General features: G+C 37.9%; 1 protein-coding gene across 1 annotated transcript in view; it reads right to left on the minus strand.

Annotated features, from left to right (window-relative positions):
* Positions 1 to 18,740, minus strand: part of LOC139975635 (N-acetylated-alpha-linked acidic dipeptidase 2-like) — a 45,935-nt gene extending 27,195 nt beyond the window's left edge. Inside the window, exons 1-8 of the mRNA XM_071983705.1 lie at positions 18,451 to 18,740; positions 5,724 to 6,146; positions 5,077 to 5,226; positions 3,875 to 4,007; positions 2,827 to 2,952; positions 2,187 to 2,361; positions 881 to 965; positions 489 to 688 (exon numbers count right to left, since the gene is read on the minus strand). Coding sequence (XP_071839806.1) covers positions 489 to 688; positions 881 to 965; positions 2,187 to 2,361; positions 2,827 to 2,952; positions 3,875 to 4,007; positions 5,077 to 5,226; positions 5,724 to 6,097 — 1,243 coding nt within the window. The 5' untranslated portion in view covers positions 6,098 to 6,146; positions 18,451 to 18,740. The remainder of the gene's footprint in view (positions 1 to 488; positions 689 to 880; positions 966 to 2,186; positions 2,362 to 2,826; positions 2,953 to 3,874; positions 4,008 to 5,076; positions 5,227 to 5,723; positions 6,147 to 18,450) is intronic.
* Positions 18,741 to 21,239: the final 2,499 nt, after the last annotated feature.

Genomic DNA, 21,239 nt, shown 5'->3' on the forward strand with positions numbered 1-21,239 from the left:
ATACATACTATGCTATACAATACATACTATACAATACATACTATACAATACATACTATATTATACAATACATACTATACATACATACATACTATACAATACATACTATACAATACATACTATACAATACATACTATACATACATACTATACATACTATACAATACATACTGTACATACATACATACTATACAATACATACTATACATACATACATACTATACACACTATACAATACATACTATACATACATACCATACATACATACTACACGATACATACATACTATACATACATACTATACATACATACTATACATACATACTTTATACATACATACATACATACTATATACACATATATACACATAGACTAGGCAGAAGGACCCAGGAAAAGCAATGGAGGAGCATTGACAGGCAATCAACTCCACCTTCAACAAAGTGTTTAGAAAATTCCCCGAGAGGAATCTCAGATAACGACTCTTTCTTACCTGGTTCCGTCGATCCTCTTATTGTTCCAAATACGTTGGTGATATCTTTCAAGACCTGCTCATTGCGCACCGACATCTTCATTCTCTGTCCGTTGTCCTGGAAACCAGACTGGCTACTGCCGACATTGTAAATGGCATCCTCCCCGTCCAATGACAGACCTCCGATCCATTCAAGAGGTGCCACAGGAAAGCTCATAACTCTAATGAAGTGAATAAACAGGAAATTTTTAATTGGACTGTACCTGGTCGGTGACTAGTCAGCTTGAAATCAATTCTTAACTCCCTGGACTGACTGTTTACTCTAATGAGGAGATGGGTGTGGGGAGGAGGAGGGAGGAGGCGGGCAAAGAGAAGAAGAAAAAGGGTGATAGAGGTTTAATCTGACAACTTACGAGAGCAACCGAGCAGCATCGTCTGCACTGATTATCATGGTAGGTAGAAGAGTAATGTTGTAGTTTGTATCATCGACAACACCACCTGCAAAAAAATTAAAAATATTATAATAGTAATAAAAATATAAATAAATAAATACAACAACATGAAACAGGTTAGGTTTTTATCTTAAATGTGTCAGATAGCAAGCTGTTGTGTAAAATACCCAAAGCACTGTTAAAGTGATTTGAAGATATATAGCAATTATTTTTCCTATTTCATTATAGAATTGTTAGTTTTCTTTTTATCTTTTTGGGACACAACATTTCATATATGAAAACACTAACTTATTACCTGCATAAATATGTTACGTGGATATAATTGCATTTGAAGGGCGTTGTGGTCAAGTGGTTAAGGCAGTGGACTTATGATCTAAGGATTACAGGTTTGAGCCCTGGCCAGATCATTGCGTTGTATCCTTGGGCAAGGCACTTTATCTCCATTGCCTCCCTTCACCCAGGTGTATAATAAATGGGGACTTGCGAGGTGACTTGTAAATATAGTTGCGTGCCCTGGTTTGTGGCTGCACCCTATGGGAAGTCCCCCAGGGGACACGTGGCTGTGGTGCACTGTGGTGCCCCAGGAGAGATTGTTTGAATTGTGCACACTTTGGTGTGTAGGTGTGACAAGTTACCAATGACCAAGGCTAAGTTCTCAAAGTGCTATGATCTTGATGTAGCAGCGCTATATAAGTGTCTAATATGTATGTATGTATTTGAAGCAAGGCTGATGATGAGTAGAACTTCTCAATTTCATGAATGAAGGACTGATGGGGGAAAGTAAATGATTTCAATCAACGGATATATTTCATTTTTTGAGATATTATTTAAATCATCTTTCAACGAGAATGAGGGCTCAGGAGTAACTAAAATCATTGACTGACATGACGACAAGAACGTATTCTGTAGGCTAGAAAAATCAGAAGTTCTTCCAACAAGTTAAAATTCAAACTTTAGACAAGAAGACATGACATTACTTTGACCGAGCTGTCCGGACAAGTTGAGATTCTTAGAGATAATAATATGTGGGATCAGAAGATCTCCTACGGTTATATCAGAATTCATTCAATTTTTATTTGCCCCCAATGGCCTCAATGGTAGAAAAAACAATTCAGTGCCCCCACCCCCCCCCTTCTCCCCAGAAAAACCTGCAGTTTCCATAATTTTTGTTACACCAACGATGTCATTGTTCATGATTGAAAGAGCATGCCAAGAAAATGTTCTTAGTTGACTAGAATTTTTCTTCTGCCTTCACGCATAAAATTACCAGAAGAAGGAAGAGACGGAGTCCGAGGATCTCCAAAGAGAGGAGAAGCGTTGTCTCGGATGAAAGCGTTGGACGGGAGGCTATTGCCGTTCGGATAACCCTGGCCGTTGGCGTAGTCCGCTGGATCGGGAAAAGCGATGACACCCACACCTCCATGCTCTGCACATCTTTGCACCTGACAGAAAGGAAAACAGGGTATAAAAGAAATTAGGTGTCAATTGGGTGCTTCAAATAGTAAACAGCAATGAAGTTGAATAAATCACCTCTAAGGTGGCTCTTAATGAACAGAACAGAGTTCAAACCACAGAGCACTCTATGAGCTATCCTGTTAACAAGCCATGACATTGTACACAACCACACAAACACATACGCCACCACCATCACATGGAATAATCCTTTCTTGCCTTCGGCAAAAGGATTAAAAACTTCACCGTATTCACTAGAACTGTACTTGAGAATTCTAGACACGTTAGAACAAGGGTGCAGTTGTGGTGAGGAGACAGGCGCTAACTAAAAGCATTCATTATAAAGGTTTTCCCATTAAGTACTTTTAGTTATTCTGAGATCCTCCTCCAATTTATGGCACAGATGAAACTGTATAAACTAATACATGCATGCACGTGTTGTCTGCAATACTCACCAATATGGGCGTCTGAACCATACCGAGTTTGAAGACGCAGACCCTCCCTTCCACCGACAAATCCCCCTCTTTCTTCAAGTATTCAAAATCTTTCGCCATACCATAGTCGATGAAAATTGGTGCAGCCTGGGGAGAGAAGAGACGGTTTTTGCGGAAAGGTTCGTCAAGACAACGGTTAGTGTGCAATGTCTACGGCACTCTGTGCGAAATTCCTAAAGATGTCATCGGTGACTGAAAACTCGTAAAGTGAAACCAAAATTGTTAGTCATTAGGCCAACAACAGCCAATGAAATGTGAACAAGTAAATTGGAGTGTAAAAGAACGTTTGAGTGGGCAATGACGTGAGGGAGCCAAAATGGTAGTGGACACACCTGATTGTACAGAATATAAACAAGTCATGGCTACACCATCAATCCAATCCCTCTTGGAGAATTTAAATCTGACCCCATCCTTGCCCCAAAAAATTGCTTAAACCCATTAAAATGACATTCATACTTGTGCCTCCTTTCTTCAAACTATTAAGAAAAGTATTTTAAGATATCTCTGATATAATTTTCATGCTGTTATGAATTTAATGTCTCGGGGAAAAAAACATGCAATTGTTGTTGCAACTAATATATACATCTTCAATGGGGGTTTCTATGGTAACTTCTGTGGTATCTGACAACCCACAGAAACCTTTGCAACTTTGGATTATGATGGGCCTTTTTTCTCTTTAAATTAGCATATAACTAATAGCACCACTTCCACTCAGATAAAACGTTCGGTTGGAATTCGGGTCGACCCAAAAAAATCTGGTTCAAAAGGTTAAAAAAATCCATAGATTGACTTAATATATTATTGTAAACTTAGAGATATCTCTATTGAATTGTTGGGAGTGGTACCATCTACAATCAAGTAGAAACATGGTTAAAAGTGTGGCAAAATAAGACAATACCTTCAATTTAATACTTGCCGATGAGTTGATAATTATCGTAGCAATTAGTGCTAATTAGAACAGACTCCTCTGCAGAGCTAGGGTACTCCCCTGCAGAGCGTGGGTACTCACCGGATCTATATCACCCGAAGGACTATTCACAGTGAACGGTGGCAACACCAAACTTTCTTTCTCCTGGTTGTCAGGGGTTATATTGAACTCAGGTTGTGCACCACCTGTTATCACCAAAGAACTTCTTTCGGTTCTGTTAAAAGAGAGAAAATTTGGTGAAGAACTGTTGTCAAACTATTATAACCGAACCCTCTTGTCTATCCATTCGTTTTTTTGGATGTCATGATTCTGCTTAATCACGATTGGTCAATGATGTGTCATGTGACCGTTTCTGACAACTCATTCTTCTTGCAGTAAATCACATTACTATACAAAACATGACAGTAACAATATATCTGGGTGTATTTTATTCAGTCTACTGCTGCTAGGCAACAGAATACATAACAAACACATGCACCGTTATATATGGTAACAAGTTCAGTTATGCCTACAGTATATACAATTAGGAAGACTAGCTATAGTTTACACAGTTTGCTGTTTTTCTTTTGGCTGCAACATTGATTCAACTTTGACGAGGAAGTTTGAAACAAAATGCAAAGCACTGCTTTTAAAGGAGAAACAGAACTCAACCATAATACCTGGCCTATGTAAAAGAGATGCTCCCAGGGGGAAGTCCCCCAGGGGACACGTTGATGTGGTGCACTAGTGCACCAAGACCGCCTGTCAAAATTGTGCACACTCTGGGTGTGTGGGTGTGACAAGTTAACAATGACCTAACTTGATAACTAAATTTGTATGATAATTAATGACAATTTGACAAGTCAGTCGACTTTGAGTAAATCTAAAATATGACATCTAGTCACTTTTCTCTCATATATCTTTATTAATCAACTGCTTAGGAAAGGAATGGATGGGAGGGGAGAAAGGAATGGGAGGGGAGAAAGGGAGAGGAGGAGAGAAAGGGAGCGGAAGTGAGAAAGGCGTGGGAGACAAAAAGAGAGGGGAGGTGAGAAGGGCAAAAGAAAGGAGAGAAAGGGAGATAAGGAAGAGAAGGGAGAGAGGGGAAGGGAAGGAGAATAGAGGGTGAAGGACAGATGGAGCTAGTGAGGGGAGGAAGAGAGGGGTAAGGAGTGGAGATAGGGACTGGGGGTGAAACAGGTGGATTGAGAGAGAGGCAGGGTGATTAAAATTCTAAATTGAAGTTTCAAGCTACATAAAAGTACAGAAATGTGTCAAAGCATGTAAAACATATATATCTTTACATGTTTGGTCTTGTGAGCTGTACTTTGTAGATCTTGCTGGTGACATCAAATCCTTGAGCCTTCCAAGTTTTCTCGATGTCCCTTGCATCGTAATTGCTGCCATCTGAACCACTTTCATGACTCATGGTGTTATTGTGCATGGTAAATTGCCTGGAATAAAGAAAAAGTCAGAGATTAATTAACCATTTCGTACACCGACTCATGGTGTTAATAATATGCATGTTATTAGCCAACCACCCCCCCGCCCCCTACTAAACCCCAAATAGGTAAAATAATCAATTGAAATCACTCTCCATCACTTTGGAGATAATAAAAAGAAACAAAAATAGTGGTAGGCCAAACCAACACCATCTCTCCTGCAGGATTCATATTTTGGTCGTTCTTTGTTATTTTGCTACATTCTTCACCGGCCTTCAAATTTGATTTTTTCGGACGACCGAAACGTAAGACCCGGTTTGTCCGAGGGACGAGGAGACTGCGATCCTCAACCTGATCTGAGATGTTTCAATAGAAGAGTGTCCTAAAACAGAGATAATTATATACAGTAAAGTACTGTATATTTCATCAGACAAGAATTGTAACCCAGAAGAGAAACACCGCCCCCCCTCTCCCCAGGGCTAGCAAATTACAGAACATTCCCTACTTACTGGAGAAAATACTTGAAATGGTGCACATTAATGTGGGAAGCCAAGACCTCTGAGAACTTTCTTCCTTCTCCTTGGTGGTCTTCTGTGCTCCCGTTACTACTCATCTGGGGGGTAGGTGGATTGGTTCCTGGTTCCTTGACGCAGGATGTGACCATAACATGGGTCAACAAAAACCCAAAGAGGAAAGACAGCAGGCAGAGCACCATGACACCCCAAAGCTTCCATCTGGCTAAGAGACAGACTTTGATGAACCCGAGCTTCCCGCTCTCCTCGGGGCCGCCTCTCGTGTTAACCTCCACCGCATCCGAGTCGATGTCCATCTCCTCGGCAAACCGTGAATAGGCCGCGGTACTACGGGTGCCGTCGATCGCCATATTTCTCTGACCCTCTTGACTGACAGGTATCTGTTTAAAAATTTGCTGTCTGTTTGATAGATGGAGATGGAAACATTTTGTTTAATGTTGCAACATGCATGCTAGCACCACTAAGACTGACAAAGTGATGTCACTTGTAAACTACCGTGTTATACATTCATACATGATAATAACCACAATATTATAAGTTTAATTAATAATTAAATAATTAAGTAAGAGGGCCTGACGTTTTGATCCTAGTAGGATCTCCTTCAGCAGCCTCTGTCTTATATCATTTTTTAATTTTTATTGCTGTTGTTATTACTTTTAGGTTTTCTTAAGTTTGATAATTTTATATTCCAGGTATTGGTTCTTTTGTAGTGCTCTTGAGCATGTTTTATTTCATGATAACAGCACTTTAATATTTGGTATTTATTTATTAATATATATTATATTTATTTTAACGTCAGGCCCTCTTACTTTCACCCATTCTCTTACACAGGCTCTTTAATGGATAAGGAGTTTGCTTTGTTTGTTTTATTTATTTTAAATATAATTTATGCCGTCAAAGGTTAAAGAGTACAGAAAAGCAGACATTTGGGCATGTGTGGAATGCAAACTGATCATAAATAAAAACAATTTATAAAAAAAAAAATGGAAAAAAAACCCCCAAAAACAAGGGGGCAATCAAATATGTACATTTGTGTCCCATTTACAAGAATGATTTCAAATTTTCCATCTTAAGGGCAAAGTTTTTTTGGCAGCAGGTAAACATGGGCACCTTGTCAAATAGCGAGCTGAACTAACTGTTCAAATAGCGAGTTGAACAGTTTGTGCCAATGTATTCAAAAATTATGTCCCAAAGGAGATTGGAATTGCCAAATAAAATGTCTTAACTTCTTACGTTGGAACACAAAGGAAATGGCTGATTTACCAATTGCTTCCTTCAAAAATTTCCCAGAATTCCTCTTGTTGCTATAACATGTAGATTTCCTTATGATCATGAACACAAACTACATAAGTATTTAAAAAAAAAATTATAACAGAAAGTTTCATTTGTTTTACTGTATGTTTTCATGATGGCTTCAAACCAAATTATGCACCAAAATAAACAAGAAAAAAATAGGGGAGAAAAAAGTTAGAAAGAAAGGCACAATTACTTCCCAAAGATGATTTATTGACACAAAAAAAAGTTATTTAAAAAAAAGTTATCAAAAAGTTTTAAAGGTTATTGACACAATAAAGAAGATAACAGAAAATAAGATAAGAAGTTTTTCAGGTGCCAGCAGAGGTTGAAGGGCCATACAGTAGGAGGCTTTAAAGGGGTGTTCCTAAAGATAAAGGTAAAGGTAAAAAAAGGTAAAAAAAAAGGTACTACAGTAATTATAAACCGCAACTTGATACCACACAGGTTGTTGTTGGTTTGTTTTGGGAGACCAAGATTGTTGGTAGACGATGATAGCGGTTTTACTATATTTAGCATGAATGATAAGCTGAAGAGTGGTTACTGTACAGTAGCTTAGTCTAATGGACTCATTACTGTGCACATAAATGTGTACTGCAAAATTCCAGGAAGACTCCAAGCTAGAGAGAAACAACGATCGCTGGTCACCTGTAAATCGTTACAGAGAGACGGACTCAGTCGGCTCACCACGATAATATCTGAGGCACTGTAGGGGGCGTTTCGCTTACATTAAAGAGCATCTTTTGAATCTTTCATGTTTGACCTTTGAACAAAGTACTGTGCGTACAATACAGATGGCAGGCGGTTACTGACACCATACCATCAGATGCTGCAATATTACCGTAATTGGGGGAAGTAAATGCAAAAACCAATATGATGAATAAAATATCACAACAAAAGACGTCAAAGTACTTTTTCGCTGATCGGACCTTCCATGAATACTGAAGTCTTTTGAGGAAAGTTGATGCTTTTACGACCCTACTTAAGTCTCCAATACCGTTTCACTTTAAAATGTGACCTTGTTCAAAGAGCAACTGCACAGTGTGGGTGGGTCAAATGGAATACAGACTGGACACTTCTTAGCAGCAATCAGTAATGCTATACCTTTCAATCATAACAAATGAATAATTCTGAGAGAAGCTACTAAAGACATCACCTACTTAAAGGAGAAGACACAATGCCAACCATCATCATTGGTCTATGTGATTGAGATAAAAACTGTCACGAACAACTTCCCAAAAACAGCTGAAGAAAAAAAATGTGAAATTCCAGATTTGAGAGATATCACAGGTTCCATACTCCTATACAGACACAAAACACACAAGGCAGAAGACTTGATCAAGTCTAAATATGACATCATCAAGCTTCATTTTGTCATTCTTTTCTTGATTTATTACAATGATTGATTTCTGTTGTTGAACCTGTTAACATGATCTAATTGATGGCGCTAAATTTAGTACAACACTTAAAATTTTACCCTGAAAATATATCATACGAAAAAAACAAAGACAAATTAAAATGGTTCCAGATCCTAGTGGCACAATGACATCACAGATTTACAAAGTGACATCACTTTTAATCTTGGTTATCTCTTAAACATGGAAATATTTTTACTTAGCTACGTCGGGAAGTTGTTCAGCACTTAGATCTCTGTCATATAAGCTATTAATAGACGATGGTTGGTTTGCATCCCTTAAAGTTGTGAAGACTCGCACAAAAAGAAACGTCTGATGCCGGTAATCTGACCTAGTTTCAAATGAGGTGTAACAGAAGTGTTAGACACCACCATCGATCCCAGAAAATACACACACACAGCTTGCTACCATCGGTAATTAGACACTAGTGTACAGTCAGTTCATACAGCTGCGGTCAATACCCACAGCAGTGTACAAACAATACAGCTATGGACATCTCAGGTCCAGCTAAAGATAACAAGGTATCACGTTTCATTACTGTACTGTCTGCATTTTGTGGTGACATGAACAAAACGTCACTTGCAAGCAACAGGAAGTTAACTATTTCAGATGGCTGCACGCGGTTTGGGGCGAGTCTTCTATGCCTTTAAACCGGCTCTTGTGATAAAGACCGAAATTTTAGCCTGCCAATGTGGAAACTCATTTTCTGTTGATAAGGATTCAAACATGAATGTTCATATCCCATCACCAAAACATAGGCACTGGTTGTTAACGTTAGGCCTACTATTTGTTTCATCATCTTATACTGTGTATTCTCAATTTTGTGTACACATTTGGATGTCTAACTAACACAGTTATTGGTTTTCCTTATGATGAACACCCCCCCATGCCCTTCTCCCAGGCCCACCACCACCACCATCCACCCAACATCTATGTCTGCTTACAGGTAATGTTAGTCCAAGTAAAAACGAGACTTGCAGAACCCACAGTGAGGTGATAGCTAATACCGTGAGCAACACATCGGCAAAGGATAATTTATACTACAGTAACATACTATACAGTCCTGCAGTAGTTCTGTATGCTGTGTATATATACTGTAGACCTAAATTATTGGTTTTTGTTGTTATTCTATAGTTATAACTACTACAAGCAAAACATAACTTGTATGATGATCCATTTTAACTTTATTAATGCTGACGTCACTGTGACAAAGCACATATTGTGTAAGTTTCAATCTTATATTTGCCCGCATACAAAGATATATTCTGTAGGAGATGTGATGCCACCATGCTGTTATGCACACAGACACAAGTGGGCAGACCTCATATAAAACATTGCCAGGTAGAAGAAAAAAAAAACCCTTTTCTGTTCACTTGGCAAACTTCCAATGGAAAAGATTAAAGTTCCAATTGTACTTTTAACAAAGATGTTTATAAATTTAGATATACTGCTGGTAGGTACAATGATGAAGGAATTTTCATTGTTAGGGACAACTGCTTCTGTAAACAAGGAAGGAATATGAGCTTTCTGCTAAAAAAAAATCATAAAACTTCTTTTGAATGAATTTAGTTTCAATCTTCCAAAATTTGCAAACCTTTGAATTCTCAAAGAATGTCTAAATATATCATTCTTGGAAATTCACAGTTAATATTTTGATCTTTACATAGCTCTTGAATGGAGGGTAAAGATCTCACGGTATTATCACCATAGTACAGAGTACAGAGTTTACAAAAATGTATTAAATATTATTATTATTATTTTTATTTTAAGTTAGTTCTAGATCTCGGGTGGAGGATCACATCCCCTTCTCGGGATCTAGTGTGGATGCACTGTTAGAAATCCCTTCTTCAAGTAGATTTGTTTTTTTCACCAAATGAAGGTCAAAAGTAATGAGTACCCTATAAATTCAGTTTAGTCCACATCATTTTGTCGTTCAGACAATTTCCTGTAGTACTGTAGTACTACAACTATCACATGTAAATGACGATTTGGAAAACTTCAACAACAACAACAAATTGTAAATTAATATTTCTACATGAATTGTTTGAAAAATAAATTTGACTAGTCAAACTAATGAACTGCACTGTAAATTATCTATCTGATTTTAGTACCAAAATAGGAATGAATTATTTTTGGAAAAATCAATTGTTTAAAGTATGGAAACTCCTGGTTTGCTCAACGTACAGTGCTATAATGCTACAGCTGGTGTTGTTGGCAGTGGTTGAAGAAAAAAATAGCTTGCCTCTGGCTCCCACAGGGTAACACTATGACCCTGTGGAGAACAATTCCATAACCATCAACTGATATTAAATTACTGTCACAGTCTGAAGGGAGAAACCTTTCAGCCAATACAGTTTAGGAAACTTATAGATACAGACTTTTTGGCCAAATATTTGAAATTCCAGCTATCAAATAGAATAAAAATCTGGCTCCATAGTTATTAGAAGATGGTGTTCCAAGCCTGCCAGTAAATAGAGTTCAAGTGGAGGAGATAGAATTAAAGGTGTACCTGGACACCAGAGAATGTGCAGAAGATCAGATCTGGATTGGATCCTCTACTCACTGTCAACTTCCCAGTGTGACCCCCTCTCTAACTCAGGTCTGTGGGGGTGGGGGAGGAGGGAAGGGTGAGGAGAGGGTTGGATTCAGATCCAGAGCTCACAATCACAAAGTTTAGTCTGAAGATCACTACAAACTAAAACACATCCTGTTTGGTCACTTTATATGTTTTTCAAAACTATTTGCTGAAACGATATACTACTCTGTTCATGTTCAATATGCATTTGTTTTTTATGTCATGGCAACTTCAAGTTGCAAGACATGCGAAATTCTAGGCCTGTCGTGTAATATTATTAACAGGCTTACACACAGTTTCTATGATCGTATTACACTAGAATGCAGTAGACGCATGACAATTACTTTTTTTCAATGAAATATATTGAAAATTCAGCTGGTAGTACTACTGTACGCTACTAGGAAAGGTATCTTTAATCTACGGTTTTTCCAAACCCATCAATCTTTAGATCTAATATGACATCTCTGAAGATGGGCTGGCGATTGATGTTCTTTATATAGACTTCTTGAAATATAGTAGACAGTAATAGTACTGTACATGTTGCAGTTCAAGTTGTATACCTACAGAGCATAATGTAGTAAAGACTTTCAAGAGCAACCATATAACTGCTTTTTAATACACACACAGTACTGTGTTAAGGGTTAGTTGAAGTCTATAACTTTCAAAACCCTTATTCACCAGACATTTGAAAAGGAATTTAGTACCTCGTACTAGTTTTATATACTATTCACGTATCCATCTCAGCATCATTAGGATATTATGATTAGTGTTGCGCCGATATCACCAATATCGGTTTTGGCCGATATCCGATATTATCATCCCAATATCGGTCCGATACCGATACGATACCGATATTTTTTAACAGACAAAATAAAATGGACGCACTAAATGTGAGCCTTAACATCGCAAAGACTTACAAGTTGCTTACAGTGTTAACGTATGCTTGCAAAATTGCATCTTAATTAGGTTACGAACTGTCGATCACAATGTAAAAGTTATAATTTATTGAGTTTATACTCAATGTACAAGTTATTCACTTGACCGTATAGAGGAAAAAAACTGAAAATCAGTAGAGAAATGATCAATTGTGTACGGAAAGTAAGGTGGTACACATTTTCAAATATTACGAAAGATCGAGCCAAACACTTTCGAAAAATTCACGCAAAACTGGCATATCGTACTAAATGCAACTAATGTCATGTAAACAAGGCTCTAGTGCATCCATTTACGAATATACTGTAAGACCACATCTGTTGTTAAGCTGGGGGAAAAATAAGTATTTTCTAGAATTTCCAAAAATACGGAAAAAATAATATCCTACCATAGTTAAGTGTATAGCAAATAGCCTAACCACCTCGGCGGTTACGGATCTCACGTAACTAAAAAGTTCCCTGGCAACGTGCCAAAAAATGTTAACAAGCAGGTGTTACACAGGGGATGAGCTCACAGTTGTTTGGGAAGGTACCTGGGAAAATTTGCAGCACATGCACCGTGGTAGTTGGGTATAGGGTGAAACACTGCAGTTGTAAAAATGTACGCATTTTATCATTTTTTTTTCATTTTATAACATTATATACAGTAGGTACTCTAACTTGTCATTTTAAAATTTATCAGTTTCGTGACAATTTAAATAAACAAAGTTGTCAGTATTTTGTGTTCGCGGGAAATTGAACAAGGTTTTAATTCCAACACTGCTGAACTGTGCGGTTAAACATCATGTTCAAGGTTTTCACGGAGGCCTTTGAGAAAATGAATGGTTAGTACAGTGTATATATGCTGCACTAATGCTGTGTGTAGGCCAAGGTTCACGAAGGTCATTGGTTATATTCGCGCGCCGTAGACATGTTTTTAGAGGTTACGGTGGGTCAGGTTTCCATGGATATTAATCGAAAATGAATCTGAGTTTAACTGACGCTAAAGAAATGGATCGTCTTGGGCAGATTAACAGATCATTGCAAGTATAAAGAAGTAGCTCTGCTGTTAAAAAGAAAAGTTCAATATCGGTTTGCTGTTATCGGCAATTAGGCAAAATTTTACCGATACCGATATGCTGCCGATATTGCAAATATCGGCCGATACCGATATTGAAAACGATTATCGTAGCAACACTAATTATGATTACTGTATATTTAATCCTTACGTATATACTGTGTTATATATATTTGTACATTTTTCTTTTCTTTTCTTTTCTCCCAGGGAGTCTCCTACCTTGTTAAGTCTTTTAAGGCTTTTTTATGAGACTTCCTTTCCCATTGTACACAATTGGCAATAAAACAAATATATGAATATAAAAAAAATTTAAAAAAGGGTTTTACACAGTATATTCAGTAACAGAACCAGCTACTGTACTGCCCTTACATTTTCATAATACTCAAAGAGTGTGTATGTACTGTGGGTATACATACTGTAGGTTTACATACTGTACAATACTAGAAAGCAGTTTGTAAGTATAATGGCCTTTATAGGAGACATAGCCCTTGGGGGGGGACTGGTGAACAGGATTGTTTTGGCCGTCAATATATGTTTGTTGGCTCAGAAAATTACAGCATTTTTCTAATTAGCTTTGTACTGTTTTGCTCACCTAAAAATATTTAACCCCCTACTGTACTCATGGGCTTTTATTTTTTTGCTGGTAAGAAAGTTGCCAGTAAAGATTACAAGATTACGAGAATTTTTTATGATGACATCCTGTCTGTTCATTTACTACTAGTACTTTACAGTACAACATTTACAAAGTGCAGGGTATGGTATGGTGTTCTGTATTCAACAGTGAATCAAGTAGCCGAGAAAACTGCTGTAAATGGTGTGCAAACAAAATAAATCGTATCTGTAAAGAATACAAAGGAGCAGCTCAGCTTGAAATTATACGAACAAAACTCCCAAAGTTTACTAAGTTCTGTACCATGATTAAATGCATTTCAGTTTTTAGAATCAGGAGGGAATCTGTGTGATATATCATATTCCAGCCTATCTGGGTGGAATAGTATGTGTAAATATTGCAAAAGACTTCTGAAGACCTTTAAAGTCTCTTCGGCATTTAGATAGTAGACAATAGTATAAATATTACACAATGATAATGTCTTTTAAGTAAATGTTGATAATCATGTGAGAGTACATGGTGACAACCTTTAGAAGATGATAATATAAAGCATACATTGATAATATACAAGTACACTACAAGATGATAATGTTAATGTACACGATGATAAAGTACAATATGGTAATACAAAAGTACAAGATGATAATATTCATAGTACATGATGATAAGCTAAAAGTACCAAATGATAAACTACTGTAGAAGTACAAGATGATAATATAAACTTACAAGATGATTATCTAAAAGTATAACATAATCTTTAAGAGTAACAGATGATAATCTAAAAGTACATTATGATAATCAAAAAGTACTCGATGATAATATATAGTACTTGATGATAATATACAGTACATGATGATAATATATAGTACATGATGGATGATAATCTAAAAGTACAAGATGATAATCTAAAAGTATAACATGATATAAGAGTACCAGATGATAATCTAAAAGTACAAGATGATAATCTCAAAGTACTTGATGATGATCTAAAAGTACAAGATGATAATATGATAATATGAGTAATATGAGTACAAGATGATAAGTACCTGATGATAATCTACACACGATAATAATATAAAAGTACAAGATGATGATATAAAAGTATATGATGATAATATATAGTATAAGTACCTGATAAATATAGTACATGATGGTAAGCTAAAAGTACCAGATGATAATCTAAAAGTACAACATGATAATACTTATAAAAGTACTTGATAATCTAAAAGTACAAGATGATAAAAGTACATGATGATTATCATGTTCCATAAAAGCACACAATGTTATATATTGCAGACTGTTAGAAAACACTGCTATCAGTCAAAGGTGGAACAGTATTTCTATAACACTTTTAATTTTTGAGAAATGATCCTTCAAACAGCTAAGGTTCATCAATTAAAGTGACTGAACTATGCAGTCTAATACACAGATCATTAGGTCAGTACTCTGGCTGCAAAACAAAGTTCAATGGGAAAACTTAAGACTTTTATGGCCAAAAATGGTGCACATCTTCATAATTTGTTACAAAATTTGTCAAGGAAAATAGGGGGGAATGTCATCCAAGGATTTTATAGGAAATTAAAAAAGGACATTAGAATTTATAAAACAATAGATTGACATTAACATTAAGGTCAACCTGCACTTCATCATCCTCAGTTTAGACTTCAAGGAGCTTTCCAGAGATAAGCATATTTTAAGGTATGGCACTGTATTAAACTAGAATAGATATATATAGAAACAATGTTCCTATACATTTGCAATCAAATGTTTCCTTTTGGTTTGTTTCTTGGACTACCTGTGTAAAGTATCAAGACTAAAATTCTGCCTAAGGCATCCTTTAATGTTTCAAATCAAGATTAAAATCGGTGTGCTAAAAATAGACTAACCCTGTCTAGACTACCGTGTCTAGACTTGCGTGGCAAGCAATCAGCGCACTTAAGAGGCTTAACTGCAGGAAATATTAAAGATCACAATCAGCGAGTCCTTCACTCATAAGCTGCACAACAGAAGTACATACAAATTGATACCTAACATTGTTTATACATGCGTGGCTACTTTTGTATACTTGTCCATTGATTACAACTGTGTGCATAGTAAACATACACACAGACACAACAACAACAACAACAAAATACTGTAAATAAATAAATACATAACAAAACAAACATTGTTTATCATAACCACCGGTTGATTCCTAACATGCAAAGACCTAGGACACATACGATGAACTGAATTAAATAATGCAAGTTCCAGGCGCGTAGCCAGGAATTTGCCAAGGGAGGGGCGAAACTGTAGATTCGGCATTGCAAACTATCTAAGCGTAGCGCCACCATGGTTAGCGCGAAGCGTACAAAAAAAAATTTAGCTGAAAATGATCGCCGGAAATGGCACTTCCCAGGCCTTGTTAGTTGCAACTAAGCATTTTCCCTTTTGAAAATACTAGCGATATCATAAAAACATGTAAATTTTTTTTTTAAACATGCTCAAGGGGGGGCGGCTGCCCCCTTCGCCCCCCCCCTTGGCTACGCGCCTGGCAAGTTCCAAGTGTGGTATTTAATGTAAAGTGACTACGATCAGCAGAAAGTGTGTGAGTGGTTGGTTCTGTTTAGGATAAAGCAGAACCATAGGTCAATATGTAGAAATTAGATAGAAATGAAAAGAGAAAGACCAGATGCAAAAAGAAAAAAATGAATATTTCCATCATATAGCCTACTATATTTATGTTCAATGTTCTATGTTTTGTCCTGTCCAAAATAATTTCTTTGCAGAAAGTGTTACTAAAAAAAGAAAGAAATAAAGTGCACTCATGAAAACTGGTCTTTTTTGTCAGGAAAATTACATTATTTTACTCAAACTATTTTTTTCTCTCGATGTTTTCAATCTACAATTTAGGTGAAAAACAAAACATTACAGCAAAAAAGGAAACTAGGAATGACAAATTCACGTAGGTTCAGCCTACATCAAAAGGAGACTTTGTTACGTTAATGATACTTCAACACCTTTCATTTTGAAGATCATAAAGGATAATTGTTGTAATTTTGAGTCACAGTTAGTTTCGTTTCTTATTCATTCAGGGGGCCTACTATCTTGGGCAGAATGGGAAACCCCATTGTCTTATGTTGCAACTTTTTCAACTGAACTTGTTTTGGATATTTCAACCAATGAAAAGAGACAATCAATGCTCAGTCAGCTTCATGCCAAAGGATTGCAGTATCTGACTTGCTACTCGTGTACATTGACAAAAAAATACAAGCTGTCTGACAAGTTCTGGAACCTTCCACATGTCATGCACATATAACTTTCTTGGTAGCGTTACTTTTAGTCTTTAGCTGTATGCTGGATTCTACTGCTACCATATCACACAGTTATGAAAAAAGTCAACATAGTAGGCCATATCTTGTCATGAAATGGCATGATGTTGAATAAATAAAGACAGAAGACATTTGTTTTCCCTACGTTTTTTCCTAGGATTGCCAGTTCCAGCTTTTGGAACTTCCTAATTTTGTCATTTCACTCCCATAGAATATCTTCTGTGACTAGATGAACATCATTAACTTGGATTAATAAAGCTATTGCTTTCACTGACAAAACCAATGGACTTCTCACCTCTGAAGACATGATAACTGATTATTTGCATCCCACACAGCTCAAATGTTAGTTTACTCTTTCGACGGTACTATAAGCAACCTGTCTGTCTATCTCAGTCGATACCCAGGGTACCCATTTTTTGAGCATTGAATTTAAGGGGACCTATTTTCACACTTGTTACTTTTGAAAGAGCGCTTAGCATACTAAGGTCAAGGTTTGTTGCAACAAAAGTGTGTTGGTAGGAAAGTACAAAAGTTACATAGATTACAGCACACAATGCACATGTCATTGTAAACGAATGTAAATTTGATCAAAACTTCACTGTTCACATGGACATCATTAAGAAAGCAACATCATTATGAGTCACATGTTTTTATGCTGTTTCAATATTTTGAATACAAATGTATATGAAAATGGAGTACAGTAGTATACTGAGTGAATTTTACAAATTTCTCTGACCAAATATGGCATGAACCAGGTAGTAATTCTCATGATCATTCACCAAGGTTCCCATTCCCAATGCCATTGAGTATTCATATTGTCATTATAGTTTATTCATGTCCATGTGAACAAACAAAATATAATTCTACTACCACTTCACAAGACTTTGAAGCAAAAGGCAGCTCTATCCAGACAGATTTGTAGAGGATGTAAAAGCTACTAACCGCTGGTTACATGGATCATTATTTTATGAATCAATCACAATTCATTCCAACATCAAATTCTTCTTGTCATTGACCTAATGACATGTACAGTATTACTCTTTCAATTTAACCAACAATGACCACTTTTCCCAAATCCCAAACACTGGGTACCACACTAGGTAAGTGTTACCTACCATAGCCCCTTATTTAGTATTTACATTTCAGTAACTTAGTTAGGTTTCTAGCCTAGGCCTTCTACTAGTTCTAGTACCTTCTTTAGTTTACTGCTGGTTTACTGTAGGCCAAGGTAGGCTTAACTGTAGCACTAAAAAGTAACATAACATTAACAGTTTAGTAGCACTAGCCTAGTACTAGTACAGTAGGCATAACACATACTAGTACTAGTACTACGTTAGACTAAGGCCTTTAATGATCTTACAGAAACTTGAAGACTTTAATGTGTATTTATTTCAATTCATAATGACGTTACCTGCTGACTCACACTAACATGATCAGTAATCATACTACTTACGAGGTAGGCTTAGACTAGACTTTCTAACGTTTGTAACAGTCTGACTGAGCACTGTACCTGTGTACTTTGGCTTAGGAACCAGTCGAGTCGCTTGACAACACGCCCAATGTAGCCCAATTGTTACTTCAGAATCAGCGATTCACGGGGATTTCCAACAGTGGATGCTACTGCAAAGGTCTTTTGCGTCTGTCAATGACTTGTTTCAAAAAAAGAAAGACGCACTTCTTGAAGAAACACCTGGAATTTATGCTTTATTTCTGCTATCGTTGATTTGTAGAAAGTTAAGATACACGTGCAGACGTAGCAGACTATCTTTCGATAATAACATTGTGACTCAGCAATGGTCATGCATGGAGGTCAAACATATCACCTCATCGACCGCGGTGCGAGGTGTATAACGATGGCGCTATGCAAAATAGCTCTCATAGATTATTTATAGGTACGTAAAATAATAAGGTGCATCGCGATAACTGACGCAGCGTACTATGCGGGATGGGTTGAGGTGAAAGAGAGTTGGGCAAGTAGTGTGGTGAGGGAAATGGATTCTTTAGGAGGGACTATAGGAGGAAGGGAATGAGTTCAAAGCCGATTGGCCTTTATTTCTTTCTTAACTTCAAAAGCGTAAGTAGTTTACACCAAGACAACATAGGCTCCCCCATGGCATGTGGTGGATTTATTAAGAAAGGGTGTGAAGACTCACGCACAAAGAAACGTCTCATGCCGGTAATCTGACCTAGTTTCGACTGAGGTGTAACAGAAGTGTTAGACCCCACCATCGATCCCAGAAAATACACACACAGCTTGCTACCGTCGGTAATTAGACACTAGTGTACAGTCAATACATACAGCTACGGTCAATACCCATAACACAATGTAAAGAGCAGCGATGGACATCTCAGCAGAAAAATCTTCACTTGCAAGCAACGGAAAGTTAACTTTTTCACAGGGCGGCACGCGGTTTGGGGGCGAGTTTTCAATGCCATTAAATCACCAACCTTTCAGTGAAGTACTTCAAGTTATAAAACTGTTACCACACTTCATATCTACTACAAAAAGCCAGTGTTTGCATAACCATAAAACAGTTAGAGGACGTGTTTTGTTTTTATCTGACCAGGATCCTCTTCAAAGACGAAGGGCCCTTTTATCTCCTGCTTCCATTCAGCTCAGTCTTATTTTCTAACTTTAGCCTACTCTATCCGTTGTGCAATGGTCAAATGAAGTTGTCTGTCCATCTCAAGGGCTTAGGAACCGGGGGGGCTGGGGGGGGCACCAGCCCCCCAGTGAAATATGGAGGGGCGGAAGTATCATTCCGCCCCCCCGCTTTGCAAGTCAGAAAACCCCTTTTTCATTTCCAAATGGAAAAAAATCTCATTTGGAGCACCAAATTGCATCTTAGGCCAGGTAAAAAATGCAAAATTATATACAAAATGGAGTGGGTGGGTTGAAGTGTGCTATATTGCACCAAATTGCATCTGAGGCCACCTGGAAATGTCAAAAAAATCCAAAGGGTAGGGGGACACCCCCTCCCCTTAGACCCCTCCCCCAGGCCAGCCATCAGTCTTCAGCCCCCCCACTCAAAAATACCTTCCTACGCCACTGGTCCATCTACCTATTTTAAATGTCCTTATTGTTTCCATTTCAGTTCACCTTTGAAGAAGGATCGAAATTCCACGCCCTCTTTGTTTCTTTTTAAAACATTTTAGCATTAACTTTGGAACTATGCAGACCAGTGGCGGCGGAACCGGGGGGGCTTGGGGGGGCTCAGCCCCCCCAATAAAAAAGTTGAGGGGGCAAATGCTTGATTAGCCCCCCCAATATTTACCAAGGCTCCGAAACGTACATCTGCCCATTTTTCAATGCATACTTGTCGATCTGTCCGATGCACACGTATACTCTATAGGTGTAATAATTTTAGTAATTGCTGGGAGACCCTCGGCCCGTCCCTTGGCTATAGACCACATTGTCATCCCAACCGCGTCTTCACGCCCCGTGAAAAGTGGAAGCAGTGAGTGTGAGTACCGGTAAGCGTAACACAACTTCGTCTTAGGCCAATGACTTGCCTCATTTCAGCCAGTTCTCCAACATCCCCTTACTTAGTGGCGGATCGAGCGTCCATATATACAGTCAGGGGCGGATGCCCCCCCCCCCCTGACGGACTCAAATGGACTGCTGGCGCCCTTTTCAGCTTTTCACTACTTTTTACTTATTCGCGAATTTTGACTATTTATTGCGCTCTCATATACCTATTGACATTTGTCATATTCTGTCGGTGTATTTTCCGACAAAATGGCGACGACACCTATTTATTCTCCGTTTATCTGCAAATTAGCAAGGCCCCGGAAAGGGCCATTTCCTGCAATCTCGGGAGTATCTTTACTGAAAAATTTTCTGTACGCTCCGCGCCAACCTGTGGTGGCGCTCCGCTTAGATAGTGTCGAAAGCGCCCCTACAGACCATTCTTGCCCCCCCGACCAATACCCCTAGCCCCACCACTGCCCTTACTACACTCAAAAACGTCTTTGTGAGTACACTACGAGTACTAGCTACTCTCTTAAAACACCATCGAATATACAAATTACAATGTTTTTACAGACTTTACGTGCAATCTGAGAAATTGCAGGCTTGAGACCCATATTTTAGGGCCAGGTATTCGCAGCATAAAACACTCGGGAAGTGCCGTTTCCGGCCATCTGGGGGTTTGAAAAAAACCCAAAATTTTCTTGTACGCTCCGCGCCAACCGATGGTGGCGCTCCGCTTAGATAGTCTCCACACATTAGCCCCCCCAATAATTTTTCCGTTCCGCCGCGCCTGATGCAGACCAAACAAAACAAAGATAAATATGCGA

Source organism: Apostichopus japonicus, chromosome 11, assembly GCF_037975245.1.
Source record: "Apostichopus japonicus isolate 1M-3 chromosome 11, ASM3797524v1, whole genome shotgun sequence".
Taxonomy (NCBI): Eukaryota; Metazoa; Echinodermata; class Holothuroidea; order Aspidochirotida; family Stichopodidae; genus Apostichopus; species Apostichopus japonicus.